Consider the following 19,358-nt stretch of genomic DNA (forward strand, 5'->3'; position numbering starts at 1 on the left):
AGTGACGGCGCCAAGGAAGTTCTTCCTTCTGGCACAGCAGGGATTCACATTTGATCAAGCATAGATTTAGTGGTACATTGTGACTTAAGACTGCTTAAAGGCAGATTCAGATACATCTAACTCTTGACTGGGACGAGTATGCTGAACAAAGTCCCGAGAAGGTAGAAGACTGAACAAAAACTTCTACTCGAGCTGCGTAGAGCACACTGCTTGATTGAACCAAGCGCAGCCTTGATCAGTGCGTTCTCCTTGGAATTTGTCTTTCATGAATTCTCCAATCCATGTGAAAGAGCTGCGCGTATCGTGTCGTCATGATGATCCGAAGCTCAGAACGCCAGCTCCCAGCCATGCAATGCTTGGGTATCGTTCCCGTGTTCATGCCCGTGCCCACACCTGCAATGAATGATCTTAATAGTCTCCTAGTTTGTGTGACCACCCCTGATCAAGTCCCCATCAATAGAGACAATAGAATCTTCCTCGATGAGCGGTAGATATTGCGAGCTAAGAGCCTGGACGGCTTCGAGTGCTCTGGTTGACGCTTGAGCAGCGAAGCCCCTAGCAAGACGTAAATATAAATGTTATACATAGGAGATGCCAACTTACCTGATGAGCTTGTATTCGTGTGTGATGATTCCACCAGCCCTCTCTATTTCCTTTTTGGTCTGATCCAGCACCGAGTCTGGGGCATCATCGGGGTATGTCACGATGACAGCTTTCTGTGGAGCAACAGCGATTACAGTCAAGCCGAAAAGGCAAATAAGCAGGTAGCTCAACAGGAAGAGCTTCATGGTGTTGCAGATGGTAGAGACGTAGGTCGACGGTGACGAACGGGACCAATCTGTGCACTGTCGAGCTGTTGCTTAGTGTGGGTAAAGTCTATATTGTCTTTGGACGTTCTAGATCAAGATTTCAGCGAGACGACTTGGAGGTTTTGTACGTAGTAAGATCAAGACCGTGTTGGCGTCGAAAGTGCGAGCATGACATAGAAGTGTTGTCATAGGTCGGAACGTTACCCGAACAGGCTACTGCACCCGACCTACGCTAGGTTGTTGGCTGCTGACTCATCGATATCTGCGGGCGGCAGTAGTTAACGTCAAGTCTCCCCCCAATTCTCTGCCGTTTCCAGCTTGCTCAACAATGCCCATCATCCTATTGATTCTGCACGACTTCACTATTCACTAATCTCTCTTCGCCAACAGCCAATGGCACGACATTGCTCATCTCTATTGTCTGCTCGTCAATTCTACTCTTGTGCCCAGCTTCAATAACAATAACGTGTTTCATCCTACAACGATTATTCACCTTTCGCTTTCCGCAAGCAATACCCTGATCTTTCGTCGATTGGTAGAGGGGAGTCCAGTACTGGCTGGTTTGGCAAGGTGGAAGGCTCAAGCAAAATAACACAGATACGAATATTGAGATTGCTGTGACTTGGCCTCTGACCATGTTCTTTCGAACATCTAGATAGCGAAGATATCTCACTTTCTGCTTCTTTGCTTCTGTTGGACCGCAGATTCAAATTGGCTGCGAGCTTGGTCTACCATCTTCCGGAGATTCCTTTCTTCGTCTTCTATCTGTTCCACGCCTAGCTCCTTCACTCCAGTCCGACTGCTCTCCAGCACAAGCCCTTCTACTCCTACTCTCTCACTTGCTACTTTTTGGCTTCGCCCGCAGGCTTACTTGCCCATTATGTCTGCCGGTCTCCCATCTGATGAAGTTGTTGATGACTACAAGAATTCGCTGGACGATCTTGTAACCAATGATCGGATCTCCATTGGCAACCTTACCGTCATTGCAAAAGAGTGCATAGAGCATGCGCAGGCTATTGCGCGGGTTCTCGAAAATCACATCTTGCGAGTAAGTCTGCTACAGCTGAGATATCGCGCTTGCTTTCTGTTCATGACATTCACCATCACATTTCTGACACTACCGTATATAGGCTCCTCCTGCACGGAAACTGCCAGCGTTCTATGTCCTGGACTCGATCGCAAAGAATGTGGGGACTCCATACACAGTCTACTTTGGTCTGAACTTGTTTCATACATATATGAATACTTTTGCCTCGGTCGACAACAATGTCCGAAGGAAATTGGATGAGATGCGAAAGACATGGAGTCAGCCTGTGCCCGGATCACAATCTACATATCCGGTCTTCCAAAGGACTGTGACATCCAAGATCGACGAAGCAATGGATAGCTGGGCAAGGAAGCAATTTCAAAACAGGCCGCCACAGATACAATCGAGAGGTCCCGTGGCTCAGGTTCAAGCACAACCCTATCGAAGTACTCCCACACCGCCTCAAGCCCAGCCAGCAATGCATCAGAACTACTCTGGTTATCAGCAGTATCTGAGCGTCAACGGTGTTAGTCAGATGATCAACACGACCCCTTATAGCTCCATGCCCAATGCTCCGGTCCAGCAGCTTCCAACCCACTACTCGCAACCACCAGCGCCAGTTCCGACACCACAGGCGTATTTCCCTCCCCAGCAGCCAGTCGCCCAGCAGAATTTCCAGTACGGACAACCTTCCTATCCTACTCCTGTCCCTACCACCGTAGATCTGGATGCATTAAATCGTGACATTGATGATCTGATCGTGGATGCCAAGATTGGCAGCTACAGCAATCCAATGGATCGAGCATCACAACAAAAGTTAGCCTCTCTCCAAAGCTTGAAAGAAATCGTCGATTCAGGAACATTGTCCCAACGCGATCTTGGGGACGTTCGGAAATCGATTTCGGAGCAATTGGCAGCACGATCAAACCAGCAGCCCGCACCACCTTCAGTACCCACACCACAACCTCCAGTACCTTTTCCACACCAACAACCTCCAGCACAGCCGCCACCTCCTTCAACAACACCGTCGTTTCTCAATTCAAATAGTCTCGCAGATCTTCTCAGAGCGACAGCACCGCAGCATCAGCCAACACCCCCTCCAATACATGCCACCCCAGTTCCTCCACCTGTGACATATCAACAAGATCATCAGAGTCATCCTGCTCCTCCACCAGCAGAAAATCCTTTGATAGCCCAGTTACGAGCTTCGGGATTGCTTCCTGCAACTCCCCCCTCTCTTGGAACACCCTTCACACCACCAGTCAGCAATATCAATCATGCCATCAACAACAACACCACCACCACGACTGTGGCTGTCAAATTCACCTCGTCATCCTTCAAAACCCCGAGACCTGATCTCCTCAAATACCTCACCGACGCTCGTCCCAACCGCTGCACCACTTGCGGCCGTCGCTTCACCTCCGATGATCAAAACCAAGACCCGGATGGTGGAAGCCGAACGTCGTGGCGTGCAACGCAGCTGGTACGTCAGTGAGCTTGAATGGATCAAAAGCCGCGAATATGAAGATGACGAAGGCCCGCCTGAAGACACCAACGGAGATGGGTCTAACTTCTCGCCATCTGCAACAGGAGGCACCACAGCCAAGAACAGGAACAAAAGGGAGGCTTTCATTCGTGTCCCCAACGATGCCAAGATGCGCAGCGAGCCTTGCCCGATCTGTCAGGAGAAATTCGAGAGTGTCTGGAGTGAGGAGTTGCAGGATTTCATCTGGAGGGATGCATTGCAAATCGGGAACAGAGTTTATCACGCCAGTTGTTACCAGGAAGCTACCAAGGATAGGGAGAACAACGGGGCGACGCCTGTAGCAGGCGGGAACGGGGTGGGCACCAGAGCGAGAACGGCGACGCCGGACTCGGTTTTGGGGAAGAGAAAAGCGGCGCTGTTTGCGGATGGAGACGGAGGTGGTGGCGGAGATGGGAAGGCGGTCAAGGTTAAGATGGAGGCATTGAGCTGAGATGGCTGAAGCTGGAGGCCTTGACAGCTACCATGCCGCAGCAAAGAGTATCCTAGGTGGATTTTAGTTTCTGGGCATACATACGTTGAATGAACATAATCAATTCCAAGCACTATTTCCCCCTCTTCTGACTGCACTTTTTCCACTTCTTTTTCATTGGAGGACTTATATTTCCCCTTCTTCTTCTTCTTCTTCTTCTTCTTACTAAACCAGAGTTTTTCTTTTTCTTTTCCTTTCTTTTCTTTTTCTTTTCCTTTCTTTTCTTTTTCTTTTCCTTTCTTTTCTTTTTCTTTTCCTTTCTTTTCCTTTCTTTTCTTTTTGAGGTCGATTTCTTTTTCTTTTCCTTTCTTTTCTTTTTCTTTTCTTTTCCCCATCAGCGATTTCCCTTTCCCTTCCTTTCCCATCCCTTTCCTTTCTTTTGCCGTGGGGATAATCTACAATCGACACGGTGGGGTTTCCGAGACTTCGCGACTTCGCGACTTCGACACTTCGACACTTCGACACTTCCAGGCTTCAGGTTCGACGCTTCGCCGCCTTGATATTGACAGGATATGACATGGATATAGATGGGGTCTGGATGGCTGCTGCTGCTATGGTTAATTTGACTGATTGGGCTGGTGGGCTGGTGGGTGGTTCAGTTGGGAGGACTATGGTAAGTTAGGGTAGGGTATGAGTGGTATGGATGGTTTTTCATTTATAGTGGAGAGGGGAAGGGGAGAGGAGAGGAGGAATAACTGGGATACGAGGCGTGTGTATGAGAGAGGAAAACGGGAGGGGGCGGGGGGTGGTTTGGGAATTTTAGTCCTGTAAGAGTAGATAGATAGGTTCAGTCGTCAGTTGGCCACAGATAGGCTCTGCTTGCTTTCCCTTCCTTGCCTTTTGATTGCTTCGCTTCGCTTTGAGAGGTGTACTGCATTGCTCCATCTCTGACTTATGGATGGTCGAGACTTGAAGAGGTGGAGAGAAAAAGAAAGATCAATGGGTGATTTCTTCTGGAGGCGCAGTGGATTTTGAGGATAAGATAGCAAACTTGGGCTTTAGCTGTCTAGCAAGCTTCTTCACGCTTGGAGTCAGCGGGCTGTGGATATGCCCTGACCGACTTTCGCAGACTGCTTCTTTTCTTTTCGAAAGGCCACCCGGCGGGCGCACTTCTCGAAGCGCATAGAGTACTAGGCTGTCTATGCTGTGTTCATCTACCCATCTCATCATCTACCCAGAGCTTCCAGGTTGAGTTCTCTCACCCCGGTCGTGGAAACCCATGCTGGGCCCCCGGCAGTATCTGGAACTGTCTCCTTCTCCTTATGATTTCATCTCTTTCCCGCTTCTTGCGTTCTTGCTCTCGCTTCTTCTGCTCTTCCTCGCGCTTCTGTTTCTCTGCCTTCAGGCGATGTTCTTCGGTGAGTTGTTTGACAAATTCCCGGTATTGGCGTTGCTTTCGCAGTTCGCGGGCGGCAATAACGGTGCGCATGGCTAGATAGTTGGAGCGGATGTGTGTCATGTGTTCCCCTGAGGAACGAGATTAGTAGGAGGATGAGGGTGGTCAAAGCAGGGTGAGTGCCAAAGAGAGCGGGTGTTTGACTTACAGAATGCTTCAACCACATCAACTTGCACTCTACCCGCCCGAGCTAGAAGTCGTTGCTCTGCGATATTGAGATCTGGATGTTTTTCATAGACCTGCAGGTAGAACAGACGAGTTTCCGGATCCAAGCCAAAGGGATTTGCGAAGAGCATCTCTGATCGACTGTTTCATATGTATCAGCAGCAGAAAATCAGCATAACGGGACCAAACCAAGGCTCTCAGAGACCAAGGCAAATAGCTAAAGAGGCGGCAGGAACTTGGAAGAGAAATAACTACCTCAAAATCAAGCTGCGTACTCCAACACGGAAAATTGCTTCCTCTCCATACTTCTCACAATGATGTCTCAACATCGCCTCTGCCTGAGCCTGATAGATACGAAAGATTCGGTCGATTCCCTCGAGAAACCCTTCTGGTAACTTCACGTTTGGGCGAATATGCAGTTTTCGATCCACATAGAACGGCATTCCTCTGACCAGAGACTTGGACTCGTCATCGACCATCCGGCTATCCTTTGGATCAGGCGCAGGAGGAGTGTAATCCGGTGGTAAGGGTGGATAGAATGTAAGCTCTGCATTATCCTCGGTCTTGGGCTTGAAGTAGCGGCTTATGGCGTTGTGAAGTGAGGTGGCGGTGCCACGTTTGGAGTAGTGGTCGAAAAGTCGGCGAGTTTGCTTTACCAAATTGACTTGAGTAGGAAGGGGTTGGCTTTGAAGTTCCAGTTCGGCGCGATGACTGATCTCATCTAAAATAGCTTCTGCGTCTGTGATGGGTGAAGGGGAATGGGATGCACTCGGCTCATTCATGATGAAGATAAGAAATTGGGTTTGTGATGATATTGAAACCCAAAGGACGTGGCTGTAGGACTATATTGAAAAGCTGTGTATACAAATAGAAAGGTTGGCCTATTGATGGCTTCTTTCAGACGCATGAATAGCAGAAGTGAAGGGAAGGTGAAATGGATATGTGTTTTCCAGCTATAATTTCTGCGATGTTCCAGCACGGATCTTCCTAAACGGAAAATAGGATTCTCTTATTGCAGCCATCAAAACCAATCAGTATCGTTATGAAGCATTTCGAATACAGAAATAAGTACGTGTGAAAGTCTACCTGTCCTGAAATGATGACTTTTACTGCTTCGTTTTGCTACTGACATACGCAGCAGGGAAAGAAGGTGCTGCTGTAAGAATCTGGATGGCTATATCCCGTTGCTCATACGCGTATCTATGTAAGTAGATGAGCAAAGTCTTCCGGTACCGCTCGTGGATGTTGGTAATGGCGTCCTTTTGGATGTATTTCCCCTTGGCACCGACAAGACAAAGATATAGATTTCATCACTTGCTGCGATGGGCGGTCCTGCGTGTTCTCATGCGATCTAAATGCTCGCTGTAGCCTAGATGTTGTCTCCGTACAGTGGCCTTCCTTGCTTGCTGCTTTGAACAATGGAAGAGAAGCTTGTTGGTCGAAGATTTAGGAAGTTTCAGGCAGACAAATTGCGATGTCGTCAGTGACGATACCTTAGAGGTAAGAAGTTCCTCTCCACGCGCAGAATGCTCCGGAGAATGACCATGATTGGACAGTTTCTGGAACATGAGTGGCCATCTTATTGGGTTACAGAGAGGGAACAGGAAGAGGCAGCCGTGGCGTTCGTCATGGTATATTGAACGCTCCTCTGGGAAGAGTTCCATATTTGACTACTACGGGGGGGCCATAAGTATTGTTAGCTCAGCGCTAGTAAAATTCTCACGAAACGCCCTCTTGACAGAACCTCTTGTACGGCGCTATGACCTCACTGCCCTACGCGTTTCTATCGATTCTACGCGTTACATTCGATGAATTCCGTATGGATTCTCTTGAATTCAACGCATTTCGCGTGGATTTTATTGATTTTGCTGTTTCTACTTTGAATGCAGTCCCCGAGAGCTATCTTATTGAGCTCCTTGAGTCAATGTCAGAGAGGTGCCAGGCAGTAATAGATGCAGAGGGACGGCAAACTCGATATTAAAAAAAAACTAGACTAGTCCTAATTGAGCGATTTGGTCTCATTCTATCTTGGCAATTAGAGAATGTAACAAGCGTCGAGCTAACAATACTTATGGCCCCCCCCGTAGTAATCGATATACCAGTACGGGAACGAACTGGGCATGGACTGCGTTTACCCAGCGGTCGCTGTCCTCATGGACGTCCCAGCTTGAAGTGAGAAGCGCGGCCAGTAGCTTCCAGTGTTGGTCCGAGATACGTTCACGAATCCAGACATCGAGTTTGGCCTGGTAGACCACTTTCTCCGCGAATCGGATCTTCATGGTAATGGACTTTGCTGTAGCGCTGTCTCAATAGCTGTACTCGACATGACAGCCAGCGAGGTCTTGTCAGTCACGAGAAAATCTAACCAGCAGGAGAATCGTTCGACTGCTTACTTAGTACCAACCCCTGCTTCGGAAGCACTTGAAATTGACAAGTCTTCCTCCAATGCTTTCCTGCTTATCAATTGGTATCATGAATTTTCCCACATACCTCTAGTCATAATCTTACAGGATAGACTATGCCAGCATTTTCTTTGTTCGGCTGAGTCGTATGCATAGGCTTTGGTGAGAAGCAGCGGTATCTCAGCCTTGCAGTCCGATATCTGGAACCTTTTATAGCCGATGCTCTCTTGTTGAAAGCGACTCAGCTCCGAAAGGATTAGGACCCTATAGATGTGGTATTCGGGACTCTTAACTTAGAGGCTAATACTTAGGCAGTGCAAAGCCACACTTTTCTCAGCCGCAGTGCGGGGCTTTAGACAAGCTGGACCTGATCAGCTCTTTCATGAGCACCTCGTGGCTTGGAGCGATATTTAAATCGGCGTACAATGGCTGTGATATGATCAAACCAAAGAGGTATACATAAATTTTTTCAGATGGATTTCGAAAGATTGTTGAAGTAGAAAGATCAAGCGTAAGTGACAATCTATCTGGCGAGATGGAAGGAGAATACTGAATACTCTCGGACGATGGAACAGTAAGCCAATTCTGCAAAACTTAACCAAACTGATCCCATGCATATCTCAGCAATAGACGGCGGCAAGCGTCTGGACAACATGTTTGAATTAATTGTCTGCTATGAAGACAAGTAAACGCTCTGAAGGTATGCCGAGCGTGTGCACGCTGCCACCGATACATAAAGCAATAGGCATGACCCTTAGGACATACCACCAAAACGGTGCCTGCTGTGCCCACTAAGGGCAAGAAGGGAAAGAAGATGAGAACATGCTATGCCGGAACTTATGATAACCAGCGCTGCCTCACCTCAATGTTGATATTGTACGCCGACTCCCTATCCTGCCATCATCCTGAAACGCCTCTGCCTGCGAAGCCCGATCATGGCCAAGGTCTGACCATTACTCATTGCCAGGTGGCTGTTGTTGTTGTTGCTGTTGTGCTTGACCCGTCGGCATCATGAATCCAGGAGGAAACATGGGCATTCCATTGGCAAAGTTGAAGCCAAAACCGGGCACGGGTGGGGGAACGGAAGGTGGCACACCAATCGTGTTCGGGTTCGGGTTGTTGATTGGTGCTGCCGCCGTGTCGCGCTGGTTGCTATCTCGATCTCGGTCATCGTAGCCGTTGCGGAAACGATTTCTACCGTCGTTACGATTTGACCCACGGTTGTCGCCTCGAGAGGACTGTGGACCGTGTTTACCACCCTGGTCAGTCGCCATGCGCCGGCTTATAGCTGTAGACAGAATAACGAATGAGATGATGCCGCGCAAGGAGGAACATGAAAGTGGAATGGGAGAGGGGTTGATAGTGCAGTCAGAGTATAGACTGGAAGTAGGGTGCTTACCTTTGGAAGAGACGCCTGCTCCAATTTCAATATCTGGCTCCTCCACAACCATTCCAGATTCAATAGGTCGTCCTCCAGTGCCACCGTACTCGGCACTAAGCATCCATTTGCGATCAGCATCTGTGAGGCGGTCGATAGGAATAACGCTAATTCCGGTTTGATAGTCACTGCAGTCCCGAGGACCGAAGCCTACACCCCACCTCGTCCGAAGCTGCATATCTCCAGATTTGAATTGTTCCATGCCTTCTCGAGCCTTGACTGCATCTTGGCGGTTGATCATCTTTACAAAGGCGTGACGTTTGTCGGTATTGACAATACAGGTCTGCACAGTTCCAAAAGCGGAAAAAAGTGATCTTAGATGGGCTTCGGAAGAAGTGACTCCTCCCACAAACAGGGTTCGACTCAATACTTTTATCATGCCCTTGGGAAGATTCTCCCACTGAATGACTTTCTGCCCTGGTGGAGGCAAGGCTTGTGGTGGGCTAGGGCTGCGGCGGCGTCTACCAGGAGGGCTTCGCTGACGATAGTCGCGTCTGCCACCTCTGTCTCGATTACGACCGGGAGAATCTCCATGATATTCACCATACACTGGACTATCACGCCGACGAGGCGGAGATACATCACGACGTCTATCCCAACCAGGCGAACGCGATCGACGACGACCATATGTCGGAGAACGTACGTAGTCTTGGCCAGCAGCATCACGTGATCGGCCATCATTCTGTCCACCCCAGGCGCTTGCTTGTGGGGGCTGACCAAAGTTGGGCATGCCTGCAGCACCTAGCTTTGGAGCATTCGGATTAAGAAGCTGTAGAGCAGTTGCCCATTGCTCGGGAGGGATACCTTGGGCTGCCATCAGCTGGATCAACTGAACTTGCTGCTGTACATCAGGAGAAACTGCGGCATTGTTCTGTGGCATAGCATGAGGTACAGGAACTTGTGCTTGAGACTGCATCTGCGGCAATAGAGCTGCAAGCGGATTTGGCTGAGCAGTCATGGGATTTGGATTCTGATTTGGATTTTGATTTTGATTCATACCCTGCCCGCCATTACTCATTCCTGTCATTCCAGCGAAAAGGGCTCCCAGCGGGTTTACGGCCTGCCCATTTGTCGCACTCTGGGCCTGGTCTACAGACGGTGCTGGTGGTTGTGGTTGTCCATTCTGCTGGCCTAATACATTATGCATACTAGCTTGTGCTGGAATTCCCGGGGCTGCAGGTGCTGATGAGCTCTGCTTCGCCATTGATGCAAGAGCAGCTAGAATTGCTGAAGTATTCTGTGCTGGAGCTGGGGGGTTTGGGTTAGTTCGCTGCGGATCTGTCATGATGGTGTCAGGAGATGGTGTGCCTTCCGGAGTGGTAGATTGAGCATCTAAGAAACAGTGATTTTATCAGTTATTTGATCGAGATGTCGCTTTGTACGCATACACTGGCCGTGCACAGATAAAAGGGCCTGCTTACTGTTAGGTTTTGGAGCATCAAGCTTTTCCTTGATAGAAGATAGCATGGCGACTGGGAATGTATTCGATCGCTCCCAGATGTCTAGCAGCTTCTTGATTCTGGCCTAAAAAACATCACGATACGTAAGTGGAGTCCAGACTATACGCTGAGGGAACGGTTTGAAAAACATTATTGCCCGAAGAATTTGGTCAAGACAGTACAGAACAGCGGCGGAGAGGCTTCTTTCAGCAACTTCTCTTCCATATCTATAGCGTACCTTTTGATCTTCGGGAGCAGTATTTATGATGTCAGTCAATAGCACGGGTAGAAGTTCGGTCACTCTATTCACGCCGGCAGCGAAAGTGCCGTCTGGAGCACCGCTACCAGGAGTCTGACCAGCCTTGCGGGCCTGGTCTACCCACTGTCGGGTTACAGAGTCTACAACATAGAGTACTCCCAATTTGTGTGTGCCTGGTGCTTTCTTGAAATGCGTGTAGATCTTTTGGATGAGCACAGATTCAGACTGGCAGGGAAGGATGATTAGCATATGATATGACTCTATGGAAGTTGACCTTGACTAACCTGAACATTTGCTGTGCATAGTGAAGTGATACTTGTGATTTTTGAGCCTGATACGCCTGGAGGTTTGAGACCGAGCATGGACTGAAGATAGCCATCCAGCTCTGCTACTGCAGACGACATATTTGAAAGAAAAGGTCGCCGTTACCAGCAGGGGGATAAGGATCGACAACAGAGTGATGTGCTGAGAAGGCAGTGAGACTACTTTCTAAGTTCGAGCGCCAGAATGTGAGAAGGTGTACAGATGAATTTTAGAAGTGGTATTTCAGCAGCCAGTTTCAGTTGTCACAACTGGGAGTTGAGGACCGCAACACCCCAACGGATGCCTGAACGTGCTAGCCAGCCACCTGCTACACCCTATTTCATCCGCAGGGAGAACTATGAGGATCCGATGAGTAGATCGGTGGTTTTTCTGTTGGAGATCGATGAATCGGCGATGGATTCAATAAAGTGGTGGTGTTGTTATGGTTTGTAGGAAGGATTGTTAAGGAGCGCAGGAGGCCAAAAGTTGGCGTCGGAGTGAAGTTTTGCTTGCCCAGTGTGTGACAAAGCAAGTCACGTGTTTTCAGATTACCAGTAACCTATGCTAAGCACAAAGTGAAGACGGTGATCTGCATGTGAAGTTCGGCTGCCCGTCAGCAATAGTGGTGTACCTTGCTGTATCAATCAATCCGCTTTGAAATGATTGAAAAAATACTGGTTTGGAGGAGCAAGACAAAAAGGCTGTCATTCGAGAGGAGACGGAACGTTGCTAAATTTGGTCGAGTTGGTTGAGGAATTAGGTTCGCAGCTGTTGTCTCAGGCCCGACAGTTCTCTGGTCCTCCGGTCCTTGGGAGCTCCGTATGCCCGCCAAAATTTCGGCCAATTCAAGCGACCGAAGAGCTCCGATTTTATCCCCTTCTTCGAGCTGTTCACTTATTGCACCTCCGCTGACTTTGAGCTTTGAATGATTGTAATACTTCCTTCATATCCGTCTCTTCTGCCATGGTCTCTTCATTACGACTAGGGAGCTCCATGCTTCGCTCATCTACCATTCTATCCAAACCAATCCTTCGGACTGCGGCTTTCAATGGAGCCCGGACTATCTCCTCCAAATCCCCCGTATGCTATGCTTTTCTACCCTTCTTGTCCTTCGAAGCTTCGGCTGTTGACCACTCCTTCGCAGAGCTTGAAAGAAACCTTCGCTGCAAAACTTCCCGGAGAGCTCGAAAAGGTCAAGAAACTGAGAAAGGACTATGGTTCTAAAGTAGTCGGGGAAGTCACCCTGGATCAAGTCTATGGCGGAGCTCGGGGTATCAAGGCTTTGGTATGGGAAGGTTCTGTCCTCGACTCAGAAGAAGGCATTCGCTTCCGTGGCAAGACAATTCCAGAATGCCAGGAGCTTCTGCCCAAAGCCCCAGGTGGTGAAGAACCTCTGCCCGAGGGTCTCTTCTGGCTCCTTTTGACTGGCGAGGTACCTACCGAGGAGCAAGTCCGTGGCTTGTCCGCAGACTGGGCTGCCCGTTCCGATGTCCCTGCCTTCATCACCGACCTCATCGACCGATGCCCATCCGACCTTCACCCTATGGCACAGTTTTCATTGGCTGTGACTGCCCTTGAACATGAATCCGCCTTTGCCAAAGCATACGCAAAAGGTATCAACAAAAAGGAATACTGGTCGTACACTTTTGAGGACTCGATGGATCTCATCGCCAAACTTCCCACAATTGCTGCAAAGATCTACCGTAATGTGTTCAAGGATGGCAAGGTTGCCGCCATAGAAAAAGATAAGGACTATGGCTACAATCTAGCCAACCTGCTTGGTTTTGGTGGGAACAAGGACTTCGTGGAATTGATGCGCCTCTACCTCACCATACACTCCGATCACGAAGGTGGAAATGTCAGCGCTCACACCACTCACTTGGTGGGAAGTGCTCTTAGCTCGCCTATGCTGTCTTTGGCTGCAGGTCTTAATGGCCTCGCAGGTCCACTACACGGATTGTAAGTCCGTGGACGTCCTGCTTGCACAGCTGCTAATTGAACTCAGGGCAAATCAAGAAGTTTTGAACTGGCTTCAGCAGATGAAGAAAGCTGTTGGTGATGACCTTAGCGACAAGGCCATTACCGATTATCTATGGTCAACCTTGAATTCCGGCCGCGTGGTTCCCGGCTATGGACACGCTGTTCTACGCAAAACTGATCCTCGATATGTTTCGCAACGAGAATTCGCTCTTCGAAAACTGCCCGATGACCCCATGTTCAAGCTGGTCAGCCAGGTGTACAAGATTGCTCCAGGCGTCTTGACCGAGCACGGCAAGACCAAGAACCCCTATCCCAATGTCGATGCTGTAAGTTCAGGAAGATTGCTTGGATGTCAGAGGTTGTGGACTAACGCTGCTAGCACTCCGGCGTCCTCCTTCAATACTATGGTCTTACTGAAGCCAATTACTACACGGTCCTCTTCGGCGTCTCGAGAGCCCTTGGTGTCCTTCCGCAACTCATCATTGACCGTGCCTTGGGTGCACCGATTGAGCGTCCTAAATCATTCAGCACAGACGCATATGCCAAACTTGTTGGCGCAACTCTGTAAAACATTCAGTTGTCTACATCGCTTGCCGGAGGGGACACGACTAAGAGCGGATAATAGCATGTATTTCTTTGAGCTTGGGTTCTTTAGCAGTACTGTTTAGTGTTCTCGCACTAGATCTCGTGCATGGTTGAGCCTCGGTGCTGAGTGATAAGACAATAACGGTGCAATATGCGATGACTCGAAGAGGATCGGAGTCCGGGGGCAGATCGCAGCGTAGGGTCGCGTAAAAGTAGTTGCGGTGATTGGGTAACTTACTCCAATGGGAATTGGTTGAGAGCCTCATGCACCTAAACTTTCTTCAACGTGACGCCCGAAGCAGCAGCTATTTTCGTTCCTGGCTGATCCTTCCCAGCGGACATCGCCAAGAGCTGAACTTTTTTTGCATATTCAGCATTTCTATTGTTCTCTTGTGCGTCTTGAACGCGGGATTCTGATCGACTGGCCTTCCTGTCTTCCAATCTCCACTCTTTCTACCCCTTCGGCATCACCGTTCGCGCGGGAAGCAAATCTCTAACCCTTACTTTGTCACAAGTGGTCAGGCTCCCTACGCCGCAACCTCTACCCGGTGACTGTTCAGCACATCTTGATACTACAACTCCCAGGCGACGAAGCCACACTCTTCCCTTGGTCAGGGCCCTCTCTGCACTCCATCTCAACATGTCCACATTCGACGCACGTACGGCGCCAGGCGTGCAACCTAAAAAGCTCGAGAAGAAGCCCATCAAGTTCAGCAATTTACTCCTGGGTGCGGGTCTGAATATGTTCGAGGTCACAACCCTGGGACAGCCGTTGGAGGTCATCAAGACGACCATGGCGGCCAATCGGACAGATAGCTTCGCTGGCGCTCTACGAAGAATATGGCAACGTGGAGGAGCTCTCGGCTGTTCGTCCTTATATGTTCCTGCACCTGAGAACAGCCATACTGACACCCCTATCTCACAGACTATCAAGGTCTGATTCCCTGGGCTTGGATTGAAGCTTCCACCAAGGGAGCCGTGCTGCTTTTCGTGGCTTCCGAAGCAGAATACTATGCCAAAACCTTCGGCGCATCCGATTTTGTTGGTGGCATCAGCGGAGGAATGGTCGGAGGCGTCGCCCAAGCTTACGCTACAATGGGTTTCTGCACATGCATGAAAACGGTCGAAATCACACAGCACAAGCTCGCTGCTGCAGGCGTGAAACCCCCGAGCACATTCCAAACTTTCATGAACATCTACCGCAAAGAAGGCATCAGAGGCATCAACCGAGGTGTCAACGCCGTCGCGATCAGACAAACCACCAACTGGGGCTCACGATTCGGGCTGTCCCGTCTGGCAGAGACAGCCATCAGGAGAGCCACCGGCAAGGACGAAGGCCAGAAGCTAGGCTCGTTTGAAAAGATCCTAGCCAGTGGTCTGGGTGGTGGGCTCAGCGCGTGGAATCAGCCGATCGAGGTCATTCGCGTGGAAATGCAGAGCAAGACCGAGGATCCCAATCGGCCAAAGAACTTGACCGTCGGCAAAACGTTTCGATATATCTATTCACAAAACGGAATCAAGGGCCTGTATCGTGGTGTCTCTCCGAGAATCGGTCTGGGAGTCTGGCAGACTATATGCATGGTTGCTTTGGGCGATATGTGAGTTCTCGAGTGTTCTGTTCATGATGTGGACAAATGTGCTAACGTCTATCAACAGGGCTAAGGAAGCGGTCGAAAAGTTGACCGGGGATAAAGTTACGGCGAAGCATTAGATGGGGCGCAAGCGATATGGGTTCTCCTCCTGAATGCACAAGATTTTCTAGACGTGTTACACATGGCTGTGTTGTTGCTTTTTGCTGTCATACAGCTTTACGTTTTTTGGTACTGTGTTCTTCTCCTACATGGTTAGCATACAGGATCCCTGCTGCTGGCAAAGGTTTTAGGCAGCAGAAATGCGCTCTGATGGGAATACAGTGGTAGGAATGACGCTGCAGTCCTGTCCATGGCGACTCATTACAGCTTGTTTACTAGAATTCCGTCTCATCTGGCTTGTAAGTCTCATTTGATCGTGTGTGTGTTTAGGTGTGTGCATATATATCCGTATCCATATCCGTATGTGCGGATAGTATAGTACAAGCTAGCTATGTATGGGGTTCATTCTTGACCCGCTCGCTATGTGTAACGTAATTGCTCTCCTGTAGTGTGTCCTACATGCCGTTATGTGAATCTGCCAGCAGGCGTGCAAAATTTTTGGGATTTTTTTGCATCGGAGCCCATCTAATCAGAAGGGAGATCAGAGATCAGGCGAGTCAGAGATGGCAGCATCTCGTCTTCTTCAGCCCTCGACTCCCTTCTGGCGTTCTGCTTTCTCTTCTTTCGGTCTCGTGTTGCGTGCGTTCTTCGTGCATAGACTCCGTCCCCCTCTTCTTCTTCTTTTCCTCCCTCCCTCCCATACCATGCAACATTCATGCCATATTCATTCAACGACCATCTCATTCGCGTATTCATTGCTCTTTCTTGTGGATTGACATATCACAGTTGAGGCATCGCAAGTTGGGGCATCGCACGTTGTCCTTCGTAGGCTGACTCTTACAGTTTCAAACTCGCTTCGCAGCTCGGCCTTCGCGGCTTGATTCTCGCGGTCGCAAGCTAGCTTTGGCGGTCTGTCTATCGCAGGTTGGGCTCCACGGGCTGGCATTCGTAAGCTAGAATTCGCCTATTTGTAGGTGGACAGTTTGACTCGTTCTTGTAGACTCGCCATTTCCACATGTCGCAGGTTCTCTGATGTCTATCACCTCACGAATTTCATGTTGCACGTTCATCCACGTCCTCACTCCTTAAGGGTCACCTTTCGAAGAATACATCGGCTGGTGTTGCGGCGGAAATAGATCTCGCAAGCTCTGCTGCCTGTCATGATTCAAGGCTGCTTCGCGCCCAATCTCCTCCACTCCTTATTCACTCCCCATAACAACCTCCAACATCAATCTCTTCAGTCTCCTCAACTTCTCCTCGGCAATCTTCTCGTCTCTCCTTATATCAAGGAATCGCTGTCTCCAAGCATCGTCGGTGGTATCTTCATCGCCATTGATTGCGGTCGGTGGTTCAATCGCTGAAGCTGGGATTTCAGAGAGCGCTTTAATCTGCTCTCGGAGGCTGGAGAAGTCGTCTTCCATAACGTTTGATGAGACCTGCGCAGGAACGATGATGTCTCGGATCAGGATACTAGAGGAGAATGTGCTGGAGGAGTTTGTGGTGTCGATGGAGATGGTGTAATTGTAAGAGCCTTTGGTGCCATCGGTGGTGCCGCTGCTATTCAATTTTCGGCTTCGCGAGACCGAACCGTCCGCATTTTGGAAGACAGACCGTACACTTAGATGAGAGTGGCTGTCCGCATTGCTGGAGCTGGAGATGCCCATCTCCTTCTCCACACCAAGGACAATTGCGCATTTCATTGCTAGTATTCTGCGATACCTTGGGCCGGCTCCAGACGTGTCTCCACAAATCGACAGCACGGCTTTATTGGCGACCATGTTCGCCTCCTCAACACTCAGGTCCACTGGACGACCTATAACTTTGATATGCAGCAAGCGGGTGGCGAAGGACCGAGCGACATCTTCGATCGTGAAATGGTTGTCATGAAGGGTTTCTGATGGTCTGGTCTGCTCGACAATGATTGACTCTCCATCATCAGCCTCATCCCCTTCAGGATTGCGGAAGTAATCAGCCGAGCTGCGTCGAAGATGTCCACTGCCATTCACGAGCACAAGTGGCGGAGTTGCTAAGCGAACGGGACCCCCAAGACGCTCAGGAACCTGAAGCTGAAGCTTCTTGTTTGGCCGGGATTGAGAAAGTTGCTGAGGAGGTGCCTGCGATGTCACCGTAGGAACGATTACATGGTCTTCATGGTGCGTATTTTGCGTGGAAACGGAATGCCCATTCGGTCGCCCATCTGCTGGTATAGCAGATAGTGGCTCATCTTGCGTGGCTTTCTGGGCTGGTGGTCTGCCCCTCTGCTTGCCACTACTTGCGTTTCCTTGGCTGGGCCATGCTGACGAAACTGCAGGTCCATGCCTGCGACGAGATGATTTGGGTTTAGACGAAGCAGATGGCGTGATTGCTGATTGAGGTTCGTTTATGATGGGTTCTGGCTCACGATGACTTAACGTGATCGCAGACTGAGGATAGCCAGATGGCGACATGTCTCGCCGCCATCGGGTGAATTCGAAACCACTTCTTCCCGAGTACATGTTAGGATTGATATTTGGTGGCATGTTGTGTCCTTGCGACATCGCAGATGCCATGGTCCACGCATCTTGGTTCATATCGTCTGGATATGCTGTCCAAGACGCCGCACTTCCAGGAAAGATGGCAGAATGTACCCCAAGCCCGTCATACTCAACTGCCGAGTGATGAGAGTCTAAATGTGGTCTCTTCGCAGACGGTTGCTCTGAATTATTTTCCGATTCCTTCTCTTCAATTTTCTTCCGTCCTCTTTTGGGTCTCCATTCGGGCATGAGTGCTCGAAGCGCCAAATCTTCCTCCAGGGGCACTCCATCGCGACCTTCTTCGGAGGAATTCGCAGCAGCGGTTGGCAAATCAGTGAAATACCGATGTGCTTTTCCTAGACAGTATTCAAAGAAGGCGTCGATGTGCATTGCGCGCATCCATCGCTTGAGCCTCACAGCATATTGCTGAATTTTCTGTGCGCTCTGTCCTTTCTCGGTAGACGGTGGTTCGACACCAAGCTCAATTGCCAGCTGTGACCAAGTCTTCAACTCCTTGTTTTCCAACTTCTTGATCAATTGCCATAGTGTGTATATGCTGAAGCTCTTGCCATCGCTGCGGGGGGGAGCTCGAAAGACGCGACGCAGCTCTGTCGTGTCAACGTCTCGTGGTACACCTGGATTCGCGTAGAGAATGAATTTCACGTAAGCGTCGTCAATGTTAGTGTTGGTGATGTCGCGGGAAGGGAGCGCTGGGTTATCAACGACATGTGGCTCTATTGTGTGCTGCGAGCCTCGAGACGCGGTATCAAAAAGCGGCGGCGGGGACATAGAATAGGCTGCGCGACCAACCGTGGATGTTGGGGTACCTGTTCTTTGTAATCTCGGGGATGATTGTAGCATTCGTGGTGAAGACTGTAAGCTGCGAATGCTGCCTTGCCGAACATGTCGTGGAGAAGGCGCACCCGATATTCGTGGGAGATGAGTGCCGGTCATGGAGGAACGGGGATTGTGCATGCCAGACTCCATGCCTGATGGCGCAAGTTGACGAAAACCATGATACGCCTGATGCGGCGAGTTTTGACGATGATGCACGCCTTGATCATTCATCGCATGATAATTCGAGTGGAAGTTGTTGTCCATCAAGCCAACTCAGAAGCAATGTTCGTCCTTCTGCCGTATTACGAAACATGAATAAGGCCACGCCAGCTATCGTGACTGCTTGAACAATGGTCTTCCACAGGCTAGGGACAGTGGAGTGCCATACCAGTCAACGTATGAATTTGGTCGAACTTTGGCGATTCATGTGGACACACGAAGGTGGTCTTACGCAGCGCAAGGGTATGTTAAGGATGTTTGCTCTCGCGTGGCGATCATG

The 19,358-nt window shown here is 49.7% G+C and overlaps 7 protein-coding genes across 7 annotated transcripts; 3 read left to right on the top strand and 4 right to left on the bottom strand.

The window, feature by feature from the left end:
- Positions 1-419: 419 nt before the first annotated feature.
- On the bottom strand, positions 420-788 carry EPUS_01268 (uncharacterized protein; the record flags this gene model as incomplete). Its single annotated transcript, XM_007788561.1, has 2 exons — positions 420-555; positions 604-788. The coding sequence occupies 2 exons, from the start codon at positions 786-788 to the stop codon at positions 420-422; spliced, it is 321 nt and encodes a 106-aa protein (XP_007786751.1).
- Positions 789-1,689: 901 nt separating this feature from the next.
- Positions 1,690-3,812, top strand: EPUS_01269 (uncharacterized protein; the record flags this gene model as incomplete). The annotated part of the gene is made up of 3 exons (XM_007788562.1): positions 1,690-1,857; positions 1,940-3,300; positions 3,350-3,812. 3 exons carry the CDS (start codon positions 1,690-1,692, stop codon positions 3,810-3,812), a joined length of 1,992 nt encoding a protein of 663 aa, XP_007786752.1.
- Positions 3,813-5,049: 1,237 nt separating this feature from the next.
- EPUS_01270 (uncharacterized protein) lies at positions 5,050-6,194 on the bottom strand (the record flags this gene model as incomplete). The annotated part of the gene is made up of 3 exons (XM_007788563.1): positions 5,050-5,318; positions 5,396-5,553; positions 5,668-6,194. The coding sequence occupies 3 exons, from the start codon at positions 6,192-6,194 to the stop codon at positions 5,050-5,052; spliced, it is 954 nt and encodes a 317-aa protein (XP_007786753.1).
- Positions 6,195-8,767: 2,573 nt separating this feature from the next.
- On the bottom strand, positions 8,768-11,354 carry EPUS_01271 (uncharacterized protein; the record flags this gene model as incomplete). The annotated part of the gene is made up of 4 exons (XM_007788564.1): positions 8,768-10,584; positions 10,641-10,776; positions 10,930-11,175; positions 11,235-11,354. 4 exons carry the CDS (start codon positions 11,352-11,354, stop codon positions 8,768-8,770), a joined length of 2,319 nt encoding a protein of 772 aa, XP_007786754.1.
- Positions 11,355-12,301: 947 nt separating this feature from the next.
- Positions 12,302-13,801, top strand: EPUS_01272 (Citrate synthase; the record flags this gene model as incomplete). Its single annotated transcript, XM_007788565.1, has 3 exons — positions 12,302-13,212; positions 13,259-13,559; positions 13,613-13,801. 3 exons carry the CDS (start codon positions 12,302-12,304, stop codon positions 13,799-13,801), a joined length of 1,401 nt encoding a protein of 466 aa, XP_007786755.1.
- A 657-nt stretch (positions 13,802-14,458) lies between these two features.
- EPUS_01273 (Mitochondrial DNA replication protein YHM2) lies at positions 14,459-15,529 on the top strand (the record flags this gene model as incomplete). The annotated part of the gene is made up of 3 exons (XM_007788566.1): positions 14,459-14,684; positions 14,744-15,416; positions 15,475-15,529. The coding sequence occupies 3 exons, from the start codon at positions 14,459-14,461 to the stop codon at positions 15,527-15,529; spliced, it is 954 nt and encodes a 317-aa protein (XP_007786756.1).
- A 1,179-nt stretch (positions 15,530-16,708) lies between these two features.
- EPUS_01274 (uncharacterized protein) lies at positions 16,709-19,090 on the bottom strand (the record flags this gene model as incomplete). Its single annotated transcript, XM_007788567.1, has 1 exon — positions 16,709-19,090. One exon carries the CDS (start codon positions 19,088-19,090, stop codon positions 16,709-16,711), a length of 2,382 nt encoding a protein of 793 aa, XP_007786757.1.
- Positions 19,091-19,358: the final 268 nt, after the last annotated feature.

This window comes from Endocarpon pusillum (genome assembly GCF_000464535.1).
Source record: "Endocarpon pusillum Z07020 unplaced genomic scaffold C720987, whole genome shotgun sequence".
Lineage (NCBI taxonomy): Eukaryota > Fungi > Ascomycota > Eurotiomycetes > Verrucariales > Verrucariaceae > Endocarpon > Endocarpon pusillum.